Source organism: Aedes albopictus, chromosome 2 (genome assembly GCF_035046485.1).
Source record: "Aedes albopictus strain Foshan chromosome 2, AalbF5, whole genome shotgun sequence".
NCBI lineage: Eukaryota > Metazoa > Arthropoda > Insecta > Diptera > Culicidae > Aedes > Aedes albopictus.
The window spans coordinates 27,576,638-27,603,543 of NC_085137.1; the positions used below are offsets into that span (position 1 = coordinate 27,576,638).

The following is a 26,906-nucleotide window of genomic DNA, read 5'->3' on the forward strand; positions in this document are numbered from 1 at the left end:
GATACTTTCAGGAGTTCTGTTAGGGATCTAGCAGTTCCTTCAGATATTCTCGCAGAAGTTCCTCCAGAGATTAACTCATAAGTTTCTTCCGAGGATTCATACAGTATAATAGTTTTTTCAAAGATTGCTTCAGAAGTTCTTTCGGTGACCTCTCTATAAGTTCGTTCAGGGATCTCCCTTATAGCTCCAGGAGGATTCAAGAATGCCTCCAGGTATTCATTAGGAATTCCTTCAGAAGTTCCCTAAGCTGTTTCAACAGGGGTTCGCTCAGGTATCTTTCCAGAAGTCCCTTCATAGAGTCTTTCAGGACGATTCACAGATACCTCCTAGAGATCCACCTCGAAAATTTCGTAAGTAGTTCCTTCAGGAATTCCTACAGAAGTTTCAGGGATTCTTGCAGGTGTTTCTTCAGAGATTCCTCCTGATTTTCTTCAGGGAAGTTCCTTCAGATAATCTTCCAGGAAGATCCAAGCATACCTCCAGGAGAATTCTGGTATTCCTATATAAACGGTCCTTTTAAAATTCCTTCAGGATATTTTTAGGGGATTCCCAGAGAAGTTGCTTTAGGAATTCTTCCAAGTGTTCTTTCAGGGGTCGTTCCTGAGGTTATTTTTTTTCCCTCCCCTGTTGGGGAAATTAAGCCACTGCGTCCAATAGGCTGAACTTTTATGGCCTGAGGTTACTACAGAGATTTTTCTAGGAGGACTCACGGATGTCTCCAGGAGTTACTTCCTACCGGAATTCCTCCGAGAATCCCCCCTGGAGTTCTTGCAAGGATTTCTCCTGCAATTTCTTCGGGGATTCCTCCTGACTTCCTTCAGGGGTGCCCCTGGACTTCCTTCGAGGATTCTTCCAAGATTTTTTTCGGAAGATTCCCCTAGAATTCCTTCGGAAATTTCTTTCGAAGATTCCTATTGAAATTCCTTCGGGGATTTTTCCTAGATTTACTTTCGGGGTTTCGTTCTAGACTTTTTCCGAGGATTCCTTTTGAAATTCTCTCGGGGATTTCTCCTTATAGTCCGTCGTGGATTCCTTCGCGGTTTTCTCATTGGATTCCCTTAACGAGTCCTCTTAGAATTCCTTCGAAGATTCCTCTTGGAATTCCTTCTGCGTTTCTTCTGGAATTCTTCTTGAATTCTTTCGGGGGATTTCTACTGATCTCTCCTGAAACTCCTTCGGGGTTTCCTACTGGAATTTCTATGATGGTTCCTCTTAGAATTGTATCACAGATTCCTCCAGAAGTCCTCCTGGAATTCCTTCGGAGATTCCTCCTAGAATTCCTTCGAGGACTCCTACTGGAATTTCTTCGGAGATTTCTCCTGGACTTATAATGGGAATTCCGCTAGGAAATTCTTCGAAGATTTCTCCTAGAGTTTTCTCAGAAGGTCCCTCTGGGATTGCTGCAAGAACTTCTCCTGTAAATTCTTCGAGGATTTCTCCTGGAAATCCATCAGAAATTCGTCCTGGAATTCCGTCAAGTATTTCTTCTGGACTTCCTTCTGAATTTCCTTTGGAGATTCTTCTAGGAATTCCTTCGAAGATTTATCCAAGAATTCTTCGGGATATGACTCCTGGACTTTCTTCGGAGATTCTTCCTGGAATACTTTCGGAGTTTCCTTTCGGAATTGTTTGGTGATTCCTCTACAAATTTCTCCGCAGATTCCTGCCGGAATTCCTTCGGGGATCCCTCATGAAATTACTCCGGAAATTCCTCGTGGAATTCTTCCAGGGATTTCTCCTAGAATTCCTTCAGGATATACTTCTTGAATTCCTTCGGAGGTTTCTCCTAGAATTCCTTCGGAAATTCCTCCTGGAATTCGTTTGGCGATTTCTCTTGGCATTCCTTCAGGATTTCCGTTTGAAACACTTTCGAGAATTCCGCTTGGAATTCTTCCGGAGATTCCTCCCGAAATTCCTTCAGTGGTTTCCCCTGGCATTCCTGCAGATATTTCTCCAGTAATTTCTTCGGGGATTCTTCCTGGACTTTCTTCGAGGAACCCTCCTAAAATTTCTTCGGAGATTCCTCCTGGAATTTCTTCGGGCTTTTCTCTTGGGATTATTTTGGTGATTTATAGAATTCCTACGGAAATACTCTTGGAAATCGTTCGAGGATTCCTTTTGGAATTCCTTCGGGGATTCCTAAAGAATATGAGAAATTCAACTTGAGTGAAAACTCTGTCCTAATAAACCAGTACTGCATTTAGTATGAAACATTGGCCCTTATCCAGGTAGGTGTCTGTCAATTATTCTGAAAAGGCCAAACTTTGCGTTTCGTTATTTGTGTATCATAATTTAAACCCTTTTTGGTATAACGGTTCATTTCGGGAACTGACAATCGGAGAACAATGGCATCGTTTCTCCGTGCCTGACTATTTCATCATATTTGTTTCATATTATTATTTTTAAACATGGCTGTGATATTCTTCAGTTGATGCATGATAGTCGAAATTCGATACACATTTACTTCTGTTTTTATTATCCATATAGTTTAAATATTGTATTTTTTCACCTTCAAATGTCTCCATCTTTTCCGACTCTAATCTCCTGTCCTGACTGAACTTAACGACTCTAATTCCAGTGGTTACGTATAAAAGAAGTAAAACACAAATTGCGCTGATGATGTTCCAGCGACGAGTATTTTGAAATGATTGCAGTTGTGCAGATGAACCGGTTGTCTTTTTTCATACCAAAAATCTAATTTTGCTATGAATGTATGTTACTCCGGTTCGTCATTCAACTTCAGACATAAGCTGTTGTCACAAATGTCATGTGTTTGTTTTTTACTACTAGGTGTATCGTTGCGTCTGAGATCTCACATTATGTTATGACTTTAACTATTCAGCTGCATCAGTCTTTGAGATATTTTACATCACATTGTTTCGAATGACGGTGAGCCGGAAAATGTATCATTCGGATAATATCGAAACTAAGATATTATGAAAAGACAAGACAGATGAATCCCATATTGTTAAATTCTATCAAAATTTGCATGTCAACCGGGCTCAATTTAAATTGCAGAAAAGCAAGTTATGCTGGACATTAATAAGCTCTATATCAGCATTTAAGCACACAAGGAAAGCTTATACGTATGTAATCAGCCTTTTAGAGCAAATGTAATCATTTTACGTGACCAGATTAACCACGTATGTAGTCGATGTTTGAAAAAAGTGGCGAGAATTCACAAAACGCAAAGATAATCAATGCAGTAATGCGATACTTTTTTAAATATGTAACAATTCTTGCTTAGATATCCATCATTGTGAGATGAACAGTGTTACCAAAAAAAACAGTTTAGAAACTTGGACATTCCATTTGCACTGGCAATCATTTCACAATACTTAATTATACTTGTTGCTATAACACAAACTAAATTCTCAAAGGCTACAACCTTCTACGGACGTTGTTTTGTAATTGTAAAACCTAGCTTTTAATTACTTACGATACTACTTGATAGCTACGATGCTGGGGTCAAACAAGGATAAGAGATAAGACTTATTGTACCTTGACAGAATGTAACTTGTTTTCGGTTCATCTGAACTTCCATTGAGAAATTGAAAGCTGCCATTGTTACGTTACACCAAGGTACACCCTATACATATCATCTGTGATAGCCACGGCACACATGTCGATCCACAACGGTAACGCGCGACTATACAGAAACAAAGACCAACGGAAAATTAAATTTACAGTGTAACATTTGCGAGTGCTGATTTGTTGTGATTTCCTCGGTAGACACGAGAGGCAAAACGGAAAACTGGACGATGTTTTGTAGTGTATACAGTATATATGAGGGGACGAGACGACAACACAAGAAGATTTCGAGTCGAGGCGGCGAGAGAAGCTCACAGACACGGCAGAAGGGTGTACAGTCCTACTTCGAGAGAAAGTCTTTCCTAGCGCGCAGTTGGATTCTCTTGGTTTTCAATTTTGGAATTTTGAGTTTTTGTTTTGTTGAGTTGTTGCTACTTTTATTACTCTTGTTTCAATTTAGTTTATTAGTTGTAGTATGTTTCCTTCGTTATGGTTAGAATTATAAATATTACTGATTTTCACATAAAAAATATACAGAGCGTCAGATTTAGGAAATCACGTTGCATATCTGGAAGAAAAATAAAACAAAAAGAGGTAGGTCAGATGATAAACTATTTAACAATTACAACATTACTGCAAAAGGCATTCAAATAAACAACTCGTTTTTCGGGAGATAAGTGCTATTGTTGCTACTTTTGAGAGATGGAAAAGTATACACGAGCCGCCTTCCCAAGGAACAATTCAAAGTCATAAATAAGCATGCATGTCGAACTATTGCTGGTTTATAACATTCGCAGCTGAACAAAACCAAATGCTGAAAAGATGCTATTTTCATTGTAAATAAGCCAAAATGCAACATTTGGCACGTATGTGAACAGCAATTTAAGTATAAGCTTAACAAGCGTCAGCAATTTTTGTTTGTTCGATTTGCCCTTACTAGCTTTAATATAAGCTGAAGAACTTTTTCCTACGCGTTAAAAAGCTTTTGTTCCACAGTTTCCGAAAGCTGATTATTGTAGTCTACATAAGTTGAACAAATGCTTTTGATGTTTAATACTTCAGCTATTGTGGAAACGTTCAATAATTGTTTAACAGTAAGCTGAATAAACGGATTTAATTTGATTGATTTGTCTTTATTTGAGAGACTTTCAGCCCTTGGCTGGTTCGTCTAGGTAAACGGATTTAAGATTTATTTGTTCGATTATCACTTTTCGATTGAACAACAGATCAAATTGATTATAATAGAACAGTACTGGAACGTTCCTCATTATGAAATATTTATTGATTTTCGAATGAGTGTAATCAGTTTTGTACCACTGGATAACTGACACTGAGGAAGATTACAAGTGGTAGTCGAAATACGCGTATCTGTCAAAGGATAAGTAATATGGGCGGAATTAAAAGGTACAAAACTGATTACACTCATTCGAAGAGGGTATTCTGCTTAGAGGGTTCGAAAAGTCGGTACAAGATATGTATTGATGTTTGTTGCACACCAATGCGAAATATTCGAAACATTTGCTAATTTTCGTAGCAATTTCAAAGTTGTAGTTATCTTCACAACTTTTTTTAAATAAACCTTTCATAAATCTGAATATTGATCTTTCATAGCTTTGTGAAAATGTTTCAATCTCAGCAAGCAACTTACCAATTCCAGGATGGCGTAGTCGGTAAAGCATGCGACGAGTGATTGGGAGTTCACGAGTTTAAATCCCAAGTTTAGAAATTTTTAGAAGATGCGACAAATAAACATGATTGGACAATAATTGCACCTCGCACTTCAATTTGTTTTTGTTTTCGCAGCAGGTTATTATAGCTGAATACAAGCTGATATAACACAGATTACTTCCTACTGTAAAGCCTGTATCGCGCTTGCAGAAAAGATTGCTGAATAACTTCTCCACTTTTGTTTGAACAACGCCTGATTACAAGCTGTGATGAAATGATGTTAAACTGTAATTCTATTAAATGTGCAATAAAAATGTCATTGCAATGTTGATTAAATGAGTGATTGTTCCTTGGGTTGGCGGTATGTAGCTACCATCAAATATATTAAATTTAAAATCTTTGCTACCATGATCAGGCCCGAGAATTTCGGGAAATCAGGAAAAATATCTGAAACTCAACAAAAGTGGAAAGTCGGAAAATTTTCAAGAATTGCCGGAAATTCTCAACTTAAGCAACTTACAGAAATTAAATAAAGCTGTTCATCAAAATTCATCAAATTATTCTTGGCTTCTAATCTCTAATCTTCTAATTTCTCAGTTCAGGAATGTATTACTACATCTATCGTCGTCTTAGTTCTGTTCTGTTAGTTTTCACCCAAGAAAGGTTTATGGGGCAAAAAACATGGAAAAATTGAGAGTTTTTGAAAATCGATCTTCCATACATTGTGACCGGGGAATTGGTCATGGATAAAAACTTGAAACGTCAAAAAACGATGTAGGCAAGACAAAGTTTGTCGGGTACAGCTAGTTTTCCATTATTCTTTAAAAAAGGATTCACAATTCTCCAGGAATTAACCCCGAAATGTTTATGGGAATACTTTTTTGGTTTCTTTTATCAACAATCTTCCAAACATTGCACCACAAAAACCTTTGACAATTGCAGTAGAATTACCACTTGATATTCTATCATACTATGTAGTAAATGTCGTCAAAATATTTAAAGACACTACACCGTCTTCGACCAGAGGTTGCACAAACTGAACAATCATCACAAACATGGGACAACGGACAACAAACGAAACACTTATTGGTCAAGTGGAGAATGTTCCGTTTGACGACAAGTTTTCAGACTGCAGCTACCGCTACCCGCACGGCCACGAAGTCTGAAGTATGTTTACATACATTTTTACAGACTGCAGATTTTTTTTTATTTCTATTAAACTCATCAATACCATTTTCAATAAAGGGCTGTTTGCAGTTCAGAAGGAATTTCTCGGCCTATCTTGATGCATGGGAAATTGCTTGCCCGAATCGCCCAAGAAACCGTTTTTCTTCCATCACAGTACGCTGTTGCGAAGAAATGACAATTCAAATGGCAGTCACCGTAGAAAGTTTCTGCCAGGAATCGCTCAAGAAGTTTCTTGAGCGATTCCTTTTGAACTCGAAACTGCGCTTAACATTTGAACAGTTCGTCCAAGAATTCACGAAAAAAAAAGTTGGCCCAAGAACACTTGTAATGATTTTTTTGCAATTTCTCATCGTAATAGTAAAACAGCCTAATCTGACGCACGCAAATCTGACAGGAAAAGGCCTACTTTCCCGCACCGAATTAACAGTGCTGTAATGGTTCATTACAGTACTGATTTGCGTTGCGTAATGAACCATTACAGCACTGTTTTCAGTTTTGGTCAACTTCTTGATGCTTTCTGGGCGCAGTTTTGAAAAATTGTGACAACTGCACAGTATAACCTATTATGATCAGATTTTCTTAAACATTGGCTATGAACATTAGTGTGCTGGTTGATGAAAAAGTATTGTTGATAACTATCCTCAAGGGTAATTTATGAAATTGCAAAAAACGTTATACGCAACTCGGTGCAGAACTCGATTTTACGATGTACGACTCGTGCTGTAAAAATCGTCATTCTGCAACTTGTTGCGTAAACTACTATTTCAGGATTGTTTCTCCTTGTTGTAATACACCTAATGATCTTTTTCTGAGAACATTTCAGATTTATAGATAGGTAGATAAGATAGCATTCGTCATTTTTTTTTTTGACTTGGTTTGTGATGCTGACAGTGTTAGGATTTCGAACTACTTGGGCACCCGCACCAATTCTCGGCATCTCACAACAAAACAAATCAAAATATCACTTGTCGCATATTTTCTAAACGCATTTTTGTAAGTAATCATCTCCCGCAACAATTCCGCAATGGGATTTGCAGTCAATGAACTACACATTCACTCTGATGCCGCCCAAAGCCTTAAAATGCTATTAGGTACACGCAGACGAGTGACCTTCGTCAGCACAAAGATGGGTTTGATTTTGCTGGAAGTTCGGCACTGGGGTGCCGGGAATTGGCGCTGGATTATGGGAGGTATGCACTTCAAACGGAATCGCTCAAGTAATTTTCTTTCAGTGCATTATTTTTCCGTGACCGGAATGGTCAAGAAATTTAACACAGCAAGCCCAATTTGATTTGACGTTTCGTTTCAGCACCGTACTAGGATCCGGAATAAAGCGACGCTTTATTATTTCTTGAGCGATTCCTTGCCTGAATTTTCCACGCATCGAGATAGGCCAAGAAATTTCTTGCGATCAGCGTACTACCCATTAGGACGAAATCCGCGCCAAACGCAAAAACCGCAAATTTCACGCAAGTTGTAACAGCCCTGCATATTGGGTAAGAGGCGTTAGCGTAACACTATACTTCGTAGATTAAATACTAGCATCATTTAATACCCCTTTTGAGTAATCTAAAACAGATACCTTAAAAGTATAGATGTCAATATTCCCGACCACGCCCTTCTTGACGCGTGGGATAGGGAAGATGTTGATGTAGTACTTACTTAACGAAAGATCTTCGACTTAGCGCCACTCTCCAAAGTACTATGGAGTGGGAAATTCGTAGAGGCGTTTAAGTATCCGCTTTAAAAGCTTACGTTATACCCAGAACATTCATTGTTTAATTGGTGGAAGTTTAATAAGATTAAATTTTTGAAAGTTGTCAATCAAAAGAGGAGAAATTTTCAAAATTTGGCGTAAAACATAAAATGGATGCCCCCTAAGAGTCCATACACAGCTGTATATCGAAGCAGATCGGAGAAAGAAGCTGCATGATGACGTAGGTACATAATATGTAATTTGTAGATTCAAAACAGTAATCTGTTAAATATTACAGAGAACACTCAACAACGAACTTACCTCTTAGTCCACAGGCGAGCAATCCGATCATGCTCTTCCCGATTCTGCAGATATTGTGTGGCAATACTTCCTACCAGTGGATCAGCTGTAATAATGAAATGGAAACAATTACATACTGTATTCTGGGCATCTACCGATATGTGCCAGCTTACCTGGATTGCAGTCTGTTAGTAGAGAACAAATGGAAAGCAGCACTTTCGAGATGGTAAGCGCCGGAGACCAGTTATCCTTGAGGATGTCGAGGCAGATCACACCTTGACTGTTGATATTGCAATGATATATCCTCGTTCTGAATGTGACCTGTTTGAAGCAGAACAAAATGAGAAACAATTTTATAAATGCGATTCCTCCTTCGAATAGCGATAAGTTTCTAGACGCGAACCTTTGGCGGTTTGAACGGATATTCTGGTGAGAAGTGAATATCCAGGAAGAACACCCCTCCCTCGTAGACGGATCCGGGTGGACCCAGAATGGTGGAAACCCATTCGTACAAGTTGTCTCCCTTCGGGCCGGCGCTGCAGTTCGGTGGCGGGTCCAGTGTGATTTCCGCCAGCTCCTTCTGGATACGCTTGGCCGAGGTGCCCAGTGCCTTGGAAATCTTCGGGTTGGACTTGGTTTCCTTCGTCTCAGGCTTGGGCACAGCCGGCGCTTCGGGAGTGGAGTTGCCGCTTCCGTTGCCGTTGCGACGTCCACCGCCTGATCCAGCGCTGCTGCTGCCACCGCCAGCACCAGCCGCACTGCTACCTCCGGCACTTCCAGCTGAACCACCGCTACCCGTAGCCGCTGCTCCGGTAGTGCTACTCGATCCGGCACTGGTCGACATGTTGGCCCTCAAGCTGCAAAATTGCACTCAACCTCCGAGCTGCAACGGAATAAACAGGAGTGGGGGGGACATCGTCAGTATAAGATGGGGTTCCAAGACACGAAAATGCGAGTATGTTTTTCACCCCAATCACATTGGTAGATATTTTTACGAACATTGAACCTTATGATTTTGATCCATGATATTTATTTTTTGTTTGAGAATAAAGATTTTGTGTTCAATGTTTAGCCTTTTCAAATTTTTATAAGGTTATTTATACAATCAAGAATATCCTAGAATCTTCAGGAACCTTACAAGCTTTTGTATTAATGCATATGTGAAACATTTCAGTCAGCATTGGGCATCTCATTGAGATAATACTATCATGTATTATGCCTTTGTTCTAGAACACAGGATTGATGGAGCAATGCATAACCTTACCAATCCTATGCAACCAATAAAACGATGCTTCAATGCATGGTGCACGTTTGGTGTAGTACTAGATGTGTAGTAATGAGCTGAATTTTAGTATGGTGAGAAGGTCAATTCTCAGTTTCTGCAATGAAATGGTGCAAAAAGTGTGGGTATTATGATTCCTTGCCTAATTTGATGCTGTTTGAGCAAAACTGTAGATAACTATGTTGTTTATGTTGCAAGAAATGAAGAAAACAACAACACTGTTGCCCAAAGTTTTGCTCAAACAGCATCAAATTGGGCAAGGAATCATAATACCCACGCGTTTTGCACCATTTCATTGCAGAAACGGAGAATTGACCTTCTCACCATACTAACATTCAGCTCATTACTACAAATCTAGTACTTCACCGAGCTGTCCTATTATATACTGATGCATCAATATCTTTTTGCTTCCATCTGATCAGCAATTGGCAAAGGATAAGTTGAAATATCTGTAATTACTGGCTATTCCCGCCTGATATGACGGGAATCAGTGCATATGCCGAAGTAGATTTCTACTCTAAATGATTTATAAGAACAATGAATTCTGTAAAGTTCAAGAAGCTTAAATTGAGAATAATGTATTGTGTAAAATGATATTAATGATACTTTACCTCGATAAACTTGTTCACAGCCTATTGAAATTCGGTTTAATTTTTGAGTAGTCGCTCTGTTGTATTTTGTACAACACTCTGAAAAGCTCGCTTCTTCCGCTTCCAGTTATTTTTATTTTTTCTCTCACACTGGGTAATCAATATTCAACCATCGCGCAACAATAATGACAATGTCGCAACCTGAATTTGTTGTGACATTCTATCCAATGCGACATAGATTTGTCCCAAATTGAAAAGAATGGGATAAAGATCATGCAGCAGGAGTTAAGAGATTTTTAAGCCTTGCATTGAGATTTTCGAGCGGTAACTTCGAGTCGGTAAACACTGCAACGTTGCTGAAGATGTATCATCAAAAAGTTTCGATTTTGGGTTGGTAATACAGTGACCCCACACCGATGAATCACCTTAATTTTGCACCCTATTTATGAATCACCATGTTGTTTAAATGAGTGATCCATAAACTGTGGTCATTTTTGCCGATTCATAAATTGTGGGGTCACTGTAATTGATTTTTCACGAGTTGAAAAGTACGCAACATATTCAGCTTCCGTTTTGTCTGCAACAAAAATTTTCGGAATCATGTCATTATCTGTTACCAATTGGGATAAAGAGTAATCGCTGCGCCTTCTTTGTTGCTTGTTGTTTGCCTCTTTTGTCTGACAATTCTCTTCGCTGCACAAAACAGTTCATCACGCTGTAACAACTTTTCATAAAGGTTGCACCGTTCTAGTAAAACACTATTTTAAAGACCAGGGATGGCATTCCGCACTTAAAATGTGCACAGTGCAGCTTATTTTCATATAAAAACCGCGCACACTTGCACACAAACTGAGGAGCATGCCATCCCTATTTAAGACAATTAATTTTTGAACTGTCATATCTCGTAAACCAATGAACCGAATTGAATGAAATTTTGAGCGTTTATCAACAATATATTTTTGCTTCACAAGTTATTTAAACATAGCTACTTGTTGAACGTTGAAAAAAGTTATGATGAATTGACACCTTTTGGGTCTTTCTCGAAAAAAAGTATTTTTTTACATCAATGTCATTAAATTTTAGTTTTGATATCCAAAGATTGTTTACTTCTGATCTTGAAATATCTCTAATAATGTAGATTAGAGTCTATTTGAGGAGGAACACATTTACAGGTATGTTCCGTTTTTGTCACAGGGCTGTTACAAAAGTGTCGATTCAGAAACCGCAAAATCCGCGCCAAGCCATTTAAAATCCGCGCCGAGGTCATGAAATCCGCGCCATTCAAAACATATGGTTTTAATGACTCAAATTCATAAAAAGACATAATTTTTCAGAGGAAATTAATTATTCATATCTTTTGTTGCACTCTTGGTAAAGAAAATTTCGACAATGATTTTTTCATAAGGGCCTAACTGACTTGATCGATTTCTCTTTTTAAAATTTTGAATTAAATTTTATTTTGATAAATTGATTTTTAACTCTCACTAATCCATGACTTAGGATGACAACATCTTATTCTAAAAAGAGCATGCTGCAAACAGGCTTTTTTAATTAATTGGAATAAAAAGTTTTGCATCAATAGTTCTTTGATTGATCAGGGTGTCTACTACTTTACGAAAAAAGGAGCATTCTTGACGAAACTTTTGAAATAATTTATAATCAACATTATAATTGAAACCCCTTAAAACCCAAAAGATCATTTAACCTCCCAGGACGCGCGCCATCAAGCAACCGAAACTGCACCGGGCTCGCACTGTATGCGACGAGCGAGGTTTTTTTTGGTAGTGTTGTACTTTTTACAAAAGCGCGCGTGCTGAAGGGTTACGAGAATTACAAGAAAATTTTCAGATTTTTTTTGTAAAAACCATGGACTTTATTATGTACAGATACAAATTGAGTAATACTAGTGAAAGTTATTGGTTAAAACACCACTAAATTTTATTCCCAAGGTTGATATTTATGAAAAAGAAAACATTTCATAAATACATGTCTGGCAAATGTTCTGAACATTAAGCAAAAGATATATAGAAAAAATTAATTCGTTGGAACATGATAATAGTTTCTTGCCATACAACACCCTTGGAAATTCGGTGAGGATTTCAGCAAGAGTGTCCTCAGCCTTAGGATTAAGAAAGCTTCAACGATTTCAAAGTATTCTGGATTATGTATTCTGCAAAAAAAATCCTTCAAAAATTCTACAAAAAAAAAAACTATAAATATGCCCGCAACACCCCAGTCAACGAGTGCTCCGATATAAATCATAGTTTTTAACAAAAAAAAAAATGATCCGGCAGAAGTTCCACTAATAATTGATTCAGGAATTTCATCAATTCCTGAAACTCATTCATAATGAATTAGGCAAATTTTGCGTGTTTAAACAAATTTCTTATGATTAATATTATATCCAAAGTTTTTCAAAAGGTTCTTCCATGGAATTCTCTAAAAATACAATAGTAAAAATCTTCAGGACATCTTATCTGATTTTTCTGTTTTGATTACGTAACACACAGTCTTCAAAACCAATGAATTTCATTACGAGATTCTTTTAAATTTGACTAGAAAATTCAACCAAATGTTTCTCCAAAACTTCCGGCAGACGACTTTTACAAATTTAAAAAAATCAGCTTAGAGTAGGTTCGAAAAGTCGGTACAAGATAAAAAAAAGAAGCTTCCAAAGTCATCAAGAAATTCTAGCAATTATATCAGATATCTTGCCATGATTCAGTGTTTTTTCGAACCCCAGGCATGACTATATTTTTCGCCCCAAAATTTAAATTCTATCCAACATTTTAGCCAAAAATTGATTTCGGAAAGAAATTACTTCAAGAGTTTGACTAAGAAATTTTGAAGAGGATTTAGTTTTAACGAGCGTCTAGTGCGGTGGAGTTAATCTAGCACTCCAATGTTTTTTCGCAAGTGCAAAATCCCATAACTCTAATTTGAAAATGTTATTTTTTTTTCTGATTGCGTTGAGTTCCTTGTCTACATGTTTGATGTAAGTGCATTTGAAAACCATTTCCGCAAAACCCGCGCCAACATTAGAAAAAACGCGCCAAATCCGCGCGAAACGCAAAATCCGCGAGAAACGCAAAATCCGCGCCACCTGTAACAGCCCTGTTGTCACTATCCGTTATTATCACTATCCGTTTTTGTCACTATCCGATTTCGTCAACATTTCATTCCGTTTTTGTCAACACTAAACTGCCCCCACTCGCATAACAGTCCCATTTGCAAAAAGTAGGAATTGAGAAAACAGCATTTGAAGTTTGAAAACTTGTTTCCATATAAAACTTTGAAAAATCGCCAAAATTTGAAGAATATTTCGATCATCTCGAAACTTTCACAATTTGCTTTGCACATGAACATATAGCTGTAAATAATATTACAATCACTACAAAGTTGTTCAGTTTTGTGTTACGTAACACAAAAATCCATGATGGGACTGTTATGCGGGTACTTTTGATATGGGACGCTCATGACTTGGTATTTTTTTCACATATTGACATAAAAAATCATAATTTTTATTATTGTTTTTGGAAGTACATCGAAAATGATGACTATTCATAACGTTAACTCAAAAGTGATGAAAAGTTAAATGGGACAGTTATGCGAGTGGGGGCAGTAAAGTTTATGTCAAATTTGTTCCCTCGAACACGAGTTATTTATAGTTTACCATTAATCTTGAGGCAATGCATCCATGAGCTAATTTGAAGCAACCACCAATGATGAAATAGAAGACGTATACGCTACAATAGCATTGAACACATTTCAAATTCAGCTGTAGATAATGTTAATTCATGCTTTCTCTCACGCATAATTTTACTTCTTATTTGAACATGAGAAAAATAAAACCGATAGTCCGATAGAAAAATTACTCTAGCTCTACATACCGAGAACTTAAACAGTTCGGGGTTTTGCCCGTCATTACCTGAATTTTTACACTACAATCTTTTTTACAAGACTTTTTTTAAATGCAATAAATTCCACGCGGTTTTTTACACGATTTTCTTGAAATTACGCGATGTGCTGAATGCTTCTCTTCTGGTCGCTATTTCTTTTTGACGGGGCTCAAATTTCAACCAGAGATCTCTCTAGTCATCCTTGATACCCTGTCCAAATTTTCCCGTCCGAAATTGCAATATTCACTAGGTAAACTGGAGATTCCAATAGAATGTTATCCGGGATTTCATCTTTCGATTGCTCTTTATTGAATCTTGGTTTCCTTCAGTAATTTCTACTAGTGATTCTACCTTGTATTCCTCCAGATTTTTTAATGGATTTCTTCTGAGATATCGTTAGGAAATAATTCAGAAGTTTCTTTAGGTGAATTAGGAGTTAAGTTTTCCAGAAATAAGTTTCTCTAGGAAAGAGCAGTCTAGGAACTTGACAAACGATCTGGGGATTTCTCCAGAAACTACTGAAGGGTTTTCAGAAGAATTTAAGGATTCCCAAAAAATGCTAAAGAAATCCCATCAACTCTGAACTTATACAGGATTCCTAGAAGGAATTTCTCAAGTTTCCCACTAGGAAATTCTGGAGGATTCTCAGGAATAACTCCCCGGAGATTTCTACACAGAACTTCAGGAGGACTCCCTGAAGAAATTTCTGGAGGGTTTGAGGAAAGAATTCCTGGAAAATTACCAGACTAAACTACTAGGATATTCCCAGGAAACACAGTAAGATATCGGGGAGAATTACTATTATATTATCTTTTTTAACGAGATTGTCAGCCCAACGCTGGTTCATCTACTAATCATGGGGAAATAACAAAGATGAAAGATAGAATCCTCTTGGAAGTATTCATAATAAAAGTTCCAGTAGGTGTACATAGGTCTTTCAACTGCGCATAAATACCAAAACAAAGTCCTATAAAAAACTCTTTAAAGAATCCAAGAAAGAACTTCTGATGACATTCTAGAAAAAATGTTGAAGGAATCCCAGAAATAAATTTTGGAGGAACCCCAGAATGAATCCCTGGAGAAATATCAGAAAAATGTTCTAGAGGGATTTAAATCTTGGATGATCTTGGAAGAATTCCCGCAGGAAATTCTGAAGAAACGGAGACACTGCTATATTTCAAAAGTAAAATCTTGGTGAATCTCCAAAGATACTCAAGTTGGATTAATTTCAGCAGGATGTCTAGATTAAATCCCAAAATGATTTTCTTAGCCCATCTTGTGCATTAGGGCCATTATAGACCCAAACTGTACACTACGTCAGTGAGCTGTTCCCATCATAATACATAAGGAAGGTTAATAAATTCCATATCCTGGTGGAATATTCGAAGGGATCCACAAAGAAACTCCAGGAGAAATTTAAAAAAAGACATCTTGATTGATTCGAGAAGGAATTTCTGAAGAAATCATAAGGAGCAAAACTTCTTTTTTCTAAAAATTCTAATCGAATTCCAAAAGATAAACAAGCGGCATGGTACAAGGTAACCTAGAAGAATTCTGGAGGAACTTCTTGGGCAATCCAATACTCTGGAGAAGTTACAAGTGCTTGCTTAGAAAAATTCCTGTAGATTTCCTAAAAGTATCATAGAAGAAACTTTTATAGGAATCTGTGATACTCGTGGAGAAATGCCTTTCGGAAGGAAGTAAACATATCATTTTTTGGGAGGATATCGAAATTGTGTTCCTGGAGATTAATAATTCCTGGAAGTATGTCATATTTTTAAACGTCGATCCGGGTACTGGAACTATAATATGTGTCATTCTTGCGTTAAACGAAAATAAATTTCCAAAAATGTTGTCACAAATGTGGTGAAAACCTCTTGTCGGTCACAGTTGAAAAAACTGAAATTTGAGCTGGCTGCAAATGATGATGATGATATTGTTCTACCATCTATTGTAGCAAGGCAGCCGCCTATAGCTCTGGAATAATCTGAAAAGCGATTTGATCAAGATTGTGCTGTTGTTAGTGGTCAGTCATTCTTCTGTATGAAGGGCCAAAAAGGGTTGTGCGGACCCGCAAGCAGAGACACTTGCGCGAAACCCGCGTCAGGGGAAAAGAATCTCCTTCCAGAAGAAAGTTCTCACGAACAACTGCAAAATCAAGCCCTCGATTGACAGAATACTCCCAATAGATGGGGTCGAAGGGCCCGCCCTCAATCCACGAAATGTTAACAACAAGGAGGAGGCAGTTCCAAGCTCCTGTCCAAATCGTTTCAATCGGGTGCCCTGATGGTCCCCCCTTTCCCAATATATGATGAGATATGTATATGTAATGTATGTCAGTGTGTGTTGTGTATGTTTTGTTATACATTTGTTTGAAAAACAATCATAAACATGGTTAATAAGCATTTATAAACAAAACATTTACCTGATTACTCCTGAAATAAAATGTGGATTAGCAACAAAACATTAAAAAAAAAGCACATCAAATCTCGATCCTGGACTGTCTGCTTACCACTGATCGGCCACTTAAGGCATGAAAACATTAACAAGACCGAAATTTGATGTGATGGTAGATCTTACGCCGCAACGCACCATTCTAAGGTGATCTACCCACGTTACGGGGCGAAATTTGAGCTGGCTGCAAATGTGCTAAAAATAATGTCTTTAACAATTAAATTTCATGGTAAACAGCATATTTTTACTTTTGGAATGTGTTCAACAGCAAAACTTCCAATTCATATTAAAATGTTGCAAAGTATTTGGTTAAATAAATTATTCCGTTTTTATCACTAAGGGTAGGCGGGGCAATATGGACACCCGGGGCAGAATGGACACCCTCAATATTTTGAAATATGCGAACTTTTTTGAACTTTTAATGAATGGAGAATATAGTCCATTTGTCTAAAACGTAGTTTCAGGAAAGAAACATTCGAAATTAAAATTATACTTGATTTTACACGAAAAAGTTGCGTCCTCCGTTTTTTGTGTATGAAAATTATAATTTTCACACCATCTAAAATAAGATTTAGTGATTAATTTATTGCAGGTCGATTAAAACCTGATATTTCTAGAACACATGCAAGTAGTTTTGCTGTATCTACATGCTTAACATGTTTATATTTTCTTCTTTATTATATCCAAAATCAAGTTTGGAAATATCTTCAGCTGCCGGGGCAAAACGGACACTCACCTTTTTGAAAGAAGCGGCAAGGGAAAAATATAACCTAAATCACAAACCAACCAAATCGGTTAAATGTTCACTATACCGTGTGCGCACCTAACTTTGCGCAGGTCCAAACTTTGCGCATTCTTGTAAAATAACGAAACAAATAACTAAATGTCAATATATTCACCAGTTTAATCATTGCACTAGCATTGTGTAAACATAAACATTATTTGACAAATATTCAATGTCCATAAAATCTTTGTTTATGTCGAAAAATAAACAAAAAATACACAAAAATGTCAAAATTTGCCTCGCCTTAACACGGTCGCCAAGAAGTAACTATACTAAAAATCAACATTTTCCTCGATAAAACTGTGCAACGATGATTTATTTTGCAGTTAATTGACAAAAAAGGTGATAGTCTAGTAATATCAATCACAGTTCGTAAGAAATTTTTCAATTTAATTAGTAAATAGTGGTGCGCAATGTTTGGAACCATTATTTGCACTGTGTTCCTAATTTTTGCGCACTTTCAGTAAATGCTTGTTGAACGTGAATACATGACTTATGAACCATTTAAATATTATGTAACACCAATACTGATAATTTCAGGCCTGCCTCTCCGACATGTAGAAGATTTTGTATAGAAATTAGTAGAAAATTGTATGAACCGTAGCACTATGTCAGGCACTCTCCGTCTGTCTACAATGAGACGTGATTTGTGAACAGTCCTTCATTTGGATTTTCCGGCGGTCAATGTTAGGGACGATTCAAATATGACGTCCACCATTTTTAAGACTTTTAGAACCCCCTCTTCCCCTGGGCCACCCCGTCACGCTTCATAGTATACCTAATACATGGCATATCACACTTTCTCAGACAACCCCAGCCCCCTTCCCCCAAAGATGGACGTCATATTAAAATGACCCCTTATTATTCCTATCCGTAACGGTCACTTCATTTATCAGAAAGCTTTTACCTTTGATCTTTAGCCACAGGAAACAATCCCTCATGAAGTTTGGATTGTTCACACGGTAGGTGCCTAGTACGAACCGCAGACGAAATTTAATTAGTAAATAGTGGTGCGCAATGTTTGGAACCATTATTTGCACTGTGTTCCTAATTTTTGCGCACTTTCAGTAAATGCTTGTTGAACGTGAATACATGACTTATGAACCATTTAAATATTATGTAACACCAATACTGATAATTTCAGGCCTGCCTCTCCGACATGTAGAAGATTTTGTATAGAAATTAGTAGAAAATTGTATGAACCGTAGCACTATGTCAGGCACTCTCCGTCTGTCTACAATGAGACGTGATTTGTGAACAGTCCTTCATTTGGATTTTCCGGCGGTCAATGTTAGGGACGATTCAAATATGACGTCCACCATTTTTAAGACTTTTAGAACCCCCTCTTCCCCTGGGCCACCCCGTCGCGCTTCATAGTATACCTAATACATGGCATATCACACTTTCTCAGACAACCCCAGCCCCCTTCCCCCAAAGATGGACGTCATATTAAAATGACCCCTTATTATTCCTATCCGTAACGGTCACTTCATTTATCAGAAAGCTTTTACCTTTGATCTTTAGCCACAGGAAACAATCCCTCATGAAGTTTGGATTGTTCACACGGTAGGTGCCTAGTACGAACCGCAGACGAAATCAAGAACTCCGGAGGCCTCCGTTCCCCCTCCCTCGTAGGGCAAAGTATTTCAACAAAGATCAATTAAGGGCACACTACCTGATCTGAATAACTTTAGTTTAATGGGCAAACATTAAATAATAGCATTTTTGATTACTTTTTGAGCAATTCATAGCATGCGCAAAGTTAGGCACACTATGCGCAAAGTTAGGAACAATCGAAGATTTTGTGCGCAAAGTTAGGAACAAGGCAATGGAATAGTTTTTCTATTTTAAGTATTTTTTGGTTAATATTATGATTTTTTTTTTATATTGCAGACTCAAAGAAAGATCATTAGTCTATCGTATGAGCATGTTGTTCATGATATATTTTGTTTGTTTGTATTTTTTATAACGACTAGAAATTTGATTTTTCTTAACTGCGCAAAGTTTGGTACATACACGGTAGTAGACATAGGGTGAAACAAATTTGTCAAAAACGACAGCAGTGGAAAATAGTTGTTCTAGGCACAGCTGTACATGCCGACAAAAACGAAGCTTTATACAAAACAGCCTGAATTTAAATTAACTAAACAAAAATGAACTACTTCGGCGTATTATTCATCCATAATAGTTGTTTTGTAATGAAATGACTTTATAGGTGTAAATAATGTACGGGATTCGTAAAAGTCTCATGGTGTCCATATTGCCCCATGGGGGTGTCCATTCTGCCCTGCATGCTTGAAGACGGTCATGAAAAACATTTTTCATAACATTTTTTGAAGTGGATAAATCATTTTTCTTCGTGAGCATTCTTATGCAATAGATGCCAAATAGACTTTAAAAGGATACACTGCCCTCACTCGCATAACAGTCCCATTTGCAAAAAGTAAGAATTGAGAAAACAGCGTTTGAAGTTTGACGACTCGTTCCCATACAAAACTATTAAAAATCGTCATAACTTGAAAAATATTTGGATCATCTCGAAACTTTCACAGATTGCTTTGCACCTGAATACATAACTGTGAAAAATATTAGGATCACTAAAAAATTGTTCAGTTTTGTGTTACATGATACAAAAATCCATGATGGGACTGTTATGCGGGTACTTTCAATATGGGACGCCCATGATTTGGTATTTTTTCGCACATTGACATAAAAATCCGCAATTTTTATTAAGGGGTTTGAAAGTACGTTGAAAATGATGATGATTCCTTACGTTAACTCAAAAGTGATGAAAAGTCAAATGGGACTGATATGCGAGTGGGGGCAGTACATGTATCAAAAAAACTAAACTTTTTTGACATCTTGCCAGGTTAAGTTGGGTAGGCGGGGCAATATGGACACCCTAAGCCATATTGCCCCGCCTACCCCTATTCCGTTTTTGTCAACTGAAAATCGCGGACCGTGTTGATAAAAACGGAATATACCTGTATTGATTTGTGTGTGGTATGTATTGTAAATTTGACCTTATTTTCCTCTATATGGTTCTCTGATATGGGTGTAAATAACAAACCAGTATAGCTTTATTCGTTGTGAGAAAATATTGCATTGTATCAAGTACCTATACTGCCGTTCTACGCATAATTGTCCCATGTTATATGGGATTCCCATACAACATGGGACAATTGGGCGTAGAACGGCAGTATAAACGTTAAAAATTTCCTTCAATTCAGTCCACTGGTTTCCGAACTATGACAGTTCAAAAATTAGTTGTCTAAAAGATAGTTTTTTACCAGATCGAACTTCGTGAAAGATTAACCAATCGAGTTCAAATTTGTACCAATAATGATGCATATATAATAGGTTACCAACAAAATTTGGGATTTTTTTAAGCACTCTATGAAAAGTTACAGCTAGTTGAACTTTTCTTGAGAAAAAAAGTTGCCTATCCCAAACATTTTGGCCCCCCTCCCCCCCTGTATATTGTATGACAGGCACGAATATACTCGCCCAAGGAAGTCAAGAAAATTTTCATTACGACAAGTTCCAGGACCGACTGGAAATCGTTTAATAGTTTAATCGCACCCGTTATCCTCAGCATGGCACATACCGGCGCGTTGTTCCTGTCTGCTATATGGGCCCTAATCTAGTGCATGCATTATCTGTCAAAATGGCCTGAAATGCCAAAACTTTCTGTCGTGTAATGAAGAATATAAACAACCTCGAAAAAATTTCTGATGCATTTCCTTGCAAAAAATTGGATGCATTCAAGATAATCAGGGTGCATTGCAACCCTTTATACAAGTAGCGTTGAGCTTAAAAAATATAGACACTAGACCGAGGAAAATAAACATCCATTCCATATTATAGAACGCCTATGCAAATGAGGAAAATTACTCATCAGAACTAAAATTGTTTTCCGACAAATCAAAATTAAAACAAAACTTATATAACGCGAAAACTATCAGAACGAAATTCTGAAAGAACTGCGGAGAAGAAGAACGGCACTTCTGAGAATGATTGCTTCGTTCTTTGTTTTCGGCTTTTCGCAGTTGTTTCCTCCGCCAGAAGGTACCCAGCTTGCTACTCGTTCCAATTCCAAATTCAATCGATACCGAAATCCACTCACAAAGAAGGCACATTTCCTAGGATTTTGTGATCACTTTTGCAATCAAATTTACGTCCATTCGTTTGAGCAAGATCGCCTGTTTTGAATGCTCACTTGATCACTGATAAACAAACAAGAATTTCTACTGAGATTGCAAATGAAAAATCTTCGGTTTCTTTTTTTCCAATAAATCAAAGCGGCCATTTTGAGACTAAATTTTTCGACTAAATTTTTGTTCTTTAAAACGCCGAACAACTGTTAAAAACACTTCCACTTATTAGTTACCTATATCCGGGAACTTCGCCGAACAGTTCAAGATCTATTCAAATAGTTTTGACCAGGTAAAAGCACCGAAAAAAACACTTTCCTCCTACGACCAGGCAGGAAATTTATCGCCTGCCTTCCTTCTATCACAGAGTCTTGACTCTTTTGGTTTTGATCTCTCCTCCTCCTCCTCCTCCTTTGCTTCTTCCACCTTCTTCAGTTCACTGCACAGAGCACACACGCAACACACAACGACGACGACGGTCAGCGTGTTGTGATGGCCGTCGCGTTCACTCGGTTCACTCTACGATTCTAGCGAGACATCACAAAATTGCTTATTATGATTTCCAAGCCAAAAATTTTCTACATGTAAAACATTGATTTGCCTTTATGGGCCTTTTCATTTGACGTCTTAAATCAGCTGATTGTTCGGGCGTTTGACAGTTCTTCTATGAAGATGACACGGTCTTGTTAGCAGCTGTTGTTCAAGCTTTGTAAACAAATGCATGCACGGATCTGTCACATGAAAAGGCCTATTAAAGAGACTTTCAGCCCTTGGCTGATGTAAAACAGTTTAATAGGTATTTGATTTTATCTTCAATGGGGCACGTTCGGTGTAGTACTAGATTTGTAGTAATGAGCAGAATTTCAGTATGGTGAGAAAGTCAGTTCTCTGTTTCTGCAATGAAGTGGTACAAATAGCGTGGGTATTATGATTCCTTGTCCAATTTAATGCTGTTTGAGCAAAACTTTGGATAACTATATTGTTTATGTTGCAGGGAATGGAGAAAACAACAACACTGTTGTCCAAAGTTTTGCTCAAACAGCATCAAATTAGGTAAGGAATCATAATACCTACGCTTTTTGTACCATTTCACTGCAGAAACGGAGAATTGACCTTCTTACCATACTAAAATTCAGCTCATTACTACAAATCTAGTACTTCACCGATCTGTCCTATAGGAAGCAATCAGTGAAGTACTAGATTGAAAGTAGTGAGCTGGATTTTTGTATGGTGAGATGATCAATTTTCCGTTTCTGCAAAGAAATGGTGCAAACAGCTTGGGTTATATGATTTCTTGCCTAATTTGATGCTGTTTGAGCAAAAGTTTGGGTAACTGTGTTGTTGTATTATTTATTTCTTGCAACTTCAACAACAATTGCTGTTGCATATCGTTGCCGGTGCGCATGGAAATGCATGGAGAATACGTGTCTTAATTTAAAAAAACTAGATAACTTTTGAAAGAAGAAAAAGACATCTCTAATTTTTTGATATGTTATGTATAAATGCCTCAGCTTTCAATTGATGCAAAAATTTTGAAAATCGGTGGTTGCCCTCATGGTGAAAAAAATGTTTTGGTATAAAAATCCAAGATGGCGGCCAAAATCAATATGGCCGACCCAACTTTTTATTATTGTAAATAGTAGCTCTACCTTTCCTCTTTTCAACAACAATTCGTTTTGAGGTGGTTTTTTGAGAAACTTTCGAGCTATAACGGTTTAAGTAAGCCATCATTTGACAAAAATCGAGAGGGGTCTGCAAAAATTATTGTGGCTCAAACTAACTGGGGGTCCACCAATTTGAGTAACCAAATGCATTTTTGTTACTGTTTTAGCGAGGGCTTTCAGAAAATCGGCACCTTTAACGTTTTTGAAGATAAGGTGTAAATAGTGGGCCGGTCTCAGCGAGAATTACCCCATTACGATTTTTGCAATTCGTTGCATTAGTTCGCAATGCTGTTTTATTTTGTATGGCGAGTTTTAAAATTTTTAAAACTCGCCATACAAAATAAAACAGCATTGCGAACGGCTAACTATTATCAAATAAGAACACTTTCGAAAGTTATTCTAGATTTTCTTCAACTTCTTTTTGACATCTGCGATGCCGATGTTGACACAAACACTACACATGCAGTCACTCAACTTCATGCTCAGCTGCTGTTCATCCGCAGACGACAGTACTGCCAGATCATTTTATTGTACGATTTTAAAAATTGACCATTGACCATATACAATAAACATAAACAAACTAAAACATTGAAATAAATATAAGTTTTCAGTTCAGTTCAGTTTTCCTTGACCTCATCTAAAGTGTATACTGGCAGGTTATCGTTTTTAATAATATTACAAAATTTGTTTGTTAATTACAAATTTTACTATAGGACACTGCATTGTTTTGATTTTGTATGGGTTTTGACGTTTCTTGGCCTTGTTGTTTACAAAATTTCTGAAAGAGTGAAAGAAAAAGAGAGAATTTCCTGCAGTGCCCTATAAAACTATTATCGTCGCACCACCAAATCGAAGTCGTCGCTAGAAGCACAAGCGAAGTTGCAGCTGCGAAGTAAATTTGAATCTATTTTTTCTGTTGCGCATCATTAAGCTAATTAAGAGCTACAATATGCACTAATCCAAATTGAGTTGCGACATTTCCAAGTAGGTTAAAAATCAATTTTCGCACGTTCGGTCACTTTGTATTTCGACCAAAAGCAAGCTACTGCGGCAAGAGACCTAGCATACAAACTCTACTCGCGTAACCCGAACAGGCGACGCGGCGACCCGCAATGGAACGAATATTGTCGATTACGCGATAGGGCCAACTCGCTGATCTTCGCTGCCAAAAAGAAGTACTCGGATAGGAATTTCTCCGTCGATCTCCCCGCGAAAACCCTGTGGAGTAACCTGCGCAGAGATGGCATCCATAACAACAACAAGAAAAATTCCCCTGATGATATGACAGATGCTAATCTACTGAACCAGTTTTTCACGGAGGGACATCTCGAGCTACAAAACGGAGGGATTGAGGATAACCAGACAGTTCAGCAGAGAATTCCAGAGAGAGACGAAACGTTCGCGTTTCATCATACAAACGCCGCCGAAGCAGCACTCTACATGTCGGAGATCACATCGAACGCGACTGGCTCGGATGGATTACCTATATCCTTTCTAAAGATGCTTAGCCCATTCATTCTGCCCCTGCTAGTCCATTTGTTTAATTCGATTATCAGGTCACAGACATTCCCTGATATATGGAAAAAAGCAATCGTAACTCCTATTCCGAAAAAATCAAACCCTGTCGAGCCGAAAGACTTCCGCCCCATCAGCGTCCTCCCGGCGATGTCAAAGATCCTTGAAAAGATTTTACTAGCACAGATCAACACGCACCTTGCTACCGAGCCATTCTTTGCTAAGCACCAATCAGGATACAGAAGAAGCCACAGTACAACAACTGCACTTGCCAAAGTCACCCATGATGTGTACAGAAGTCTGGACAACGGGTACTGTACGGTTATGGTACTCATAGACTTCTTCCTGGCGTTTAACTGTGTCCAGCATCGACTTCTCCAAACCAAGCTTTCCGAGGAGTTCAAGTTTTCCGGTACAGCATGTAGTCTGATCAAGTCTTTCCTGGAGAATAGAAGCCAGAATGTTAAAGTGGGAAACGTGATATCACAAGAAAGACAGCTTTCTGCCGGGACGCCACAAGGGTCATGCTTGAGTGCCCTTCTCTTTAGCTTGTTTATTAACAGCCTACCGAATCATCTACACTGTGAATACCACATGTATGCAGATGATGTACAGATCTACATCTCGGGTCCAATCGAAGACATTAATAATTTGATCAACAGACTCAACCAAAAACTGTCCATTATTGAGCAATGGGCCTGTGCAAATGGTCTTCACCCTAACCCCAAGAAGACGCAATCAATAATTTTCAGCAAATCTAGGATCGATACAGCCAACCTAGCCGAAATCACTTTCTGTGGTGAAAATATCCCGTTTAGTTCCAAAGTCGTCAATCTAGGACTAACAATGGACAACCGCCTGGAATGGACTGAGCATGTCAACGAAACGATCATGAAAGTCTTCAACGTTCTTCGGACTTTCCGTCGCTTCACCCCTGTCCTATGTACACAGGGAAAAATTTCTACTCAGTGACTGAGTTGGTCTTACTCAGAAATCGAAAAATCCTTTGTTTTCTTACTCAGTTTCCGTTAAAAGTGGGACAACCCATTGCCAATGGGTTGTCCCACTTTTAGCCGAAACTGAGTAAGAAAACAAAGGATTTTTCAATTTCAGAGTAAGGCCAACTCAGTCATTGAGTAGAAATTTTTCTCGGTGTACCGAAGTTCGGCTAAAGCTGGTACGTGCCGTCATCATGCCGATGTTCACATATTGCGATGTTGTCTACTTCCCGGGAATCTCGGCAGCACTCAAGGAACGTCTCCATAAATGCTTCAAAGCCTGTCTCAGGTTTGTCTACAATATGTCGCGCCAGACATCTACGATTCCCGTCAGAAACACCGTACTTGGCCACGACCTTCCTGATAACTACCACCGCCGGATGTGTTGTTTCATGAGACAAGTCTGGCTCAAAACAGCACCACATTATATCCTACAACACCTGCCCAGAAGCCAAATGGAAAGGACTATGAACTTCGTAGTCCCCTTGAATAGTACTACCACCAGGAAGAGTATTCTAATTCACGGTGTTTCTATCTGGAACAGACTTCCAATAGAAACTAAAGCGAAACCGACAGCAGCATCTTTTAAATTAGCCCTTAGATCACTATACTAAACTCTTTTAATCACTATCATTGTAACTGCCAATTCATTAGTTAGTGTATAATTAATCCGCTATAATTGCTATTCATTGATGCTCTCCATGTAAAATTCCTTAGTTGTTTTTCCTTGACCCGATAATTATAAACTGGTTTACGTTCGATCAATAAATACAATTGCAATTACAATAAAAACAACTAAACAACAAAGTCAAAAGCAAAGATGGCAACACTTCCCAACACAACTGAGCCGAGCCCCCAACACTAACGCGGAGTGTCTCAGTCGAGATTCATTCTCAACACAAACCATCCCGCTGGGGATCATCCGAAGATACATCGTAATACGCACTTCTGAATCGCAATTATTTCACTTTTCCACTTTACTCAAACAGTGAATCCAAGTAATTTATAAATAATTCAATCTACGTTACCTTTATTAGCTATTTGCACCAATATGCAGTCCGAAAGATCATAAAAAATATCCGGTTGAAAAGCCGCTTACCACTAGAAAACTAGACTGCACAGTGTTCACTCCCCATCAGAGACCGACTGGACTGATGACTTCTGAGGTTTCTCGTGAACACTG

The 26,906-nt window shown here is 38.0% G+C and overlaps 1 protein-coding gene and 1 long non-coding RNA gene across 4 annotated transcripts; one reads left to right on the forward strand and one right to left on the reverse strand.

The window, feature by feature from the left end:
• Positions 1-31: 31 nt before the first annotated feature.
• On the forward strand, positions 32-3,654 carry LOC134287484 (uncharacterized). Its single transcript, XR_009997338.1, has 2 exons — positions 32-605; positions 679-3,654. It is a non-coding gene; the product is annotated as an uncharacterized LOC134287484 (long non-coding RNA).
• LOC109429704 (ubiquitin-conjugating enzyme E2 E1) lies at positions 2,449-26,906 on the reverse strand. Of its 3 annotated transcripts, none has more exons than XM_019705710.3 (5): positions 26,752-26,906; positions 8,787-9,266; positions 8,557-8,704; positions 8,405-8,489; positions 2,449-4,099 (listed from the first exon to the last, which is right to left on the reverse strand). In XM_019705710.3, exons 2-5 carry the CDS (start codon positions 9,225-9,227, stop codon positions 4,087-4,089), a joined length of 687 nt encoding a protein of 228 aa, XP_019561255.2. In that variant the 5' UTR covers positions 9,228-9,266; positions 26,752-26,906; the 3' UTR covers positions 2,449-4,086. The 3 variants fall into 3 exon arrangements, with proteins under 3 accessions (XP_019561255.2, XP_019561258.2, XP_019561256.2); XM_019705713.3 differs by having other exon boundaries at positions 26,823-26,901; XM_019705711.3 differs by lacking the exon at positions 26,752-26,906 and adding an exon at positions 21,783-21,941.

What these genes read in the sequence shown, in the direction of transcription:
- LOC109429704 (XM_019705710.3), bottom strand. Translation starts at nt 9,227, where the DNA reads ATGTCGACCAGTGCCGGATCGAGTAGCACTACCGGAGCAGCGGCTACG. An exon ending in ATCCGTTCAAACCGCCAAAG is followed by an intron (nt 8,705 to 8,786) that starts GTTCGCGTCTAG and finishes TGCTTCAAACAG; the next exon opens with GTCACATTCAGAACGAGGAT. An exon ending in ACTAACAGACTGCAATCCAG is followed by an intron (nt 8,490 to 8,556) that starts GTAAGCTGGCAC and finishes TCATTATTACAG; the next exon opens with CTGATCCACTGGTAGGAAGT.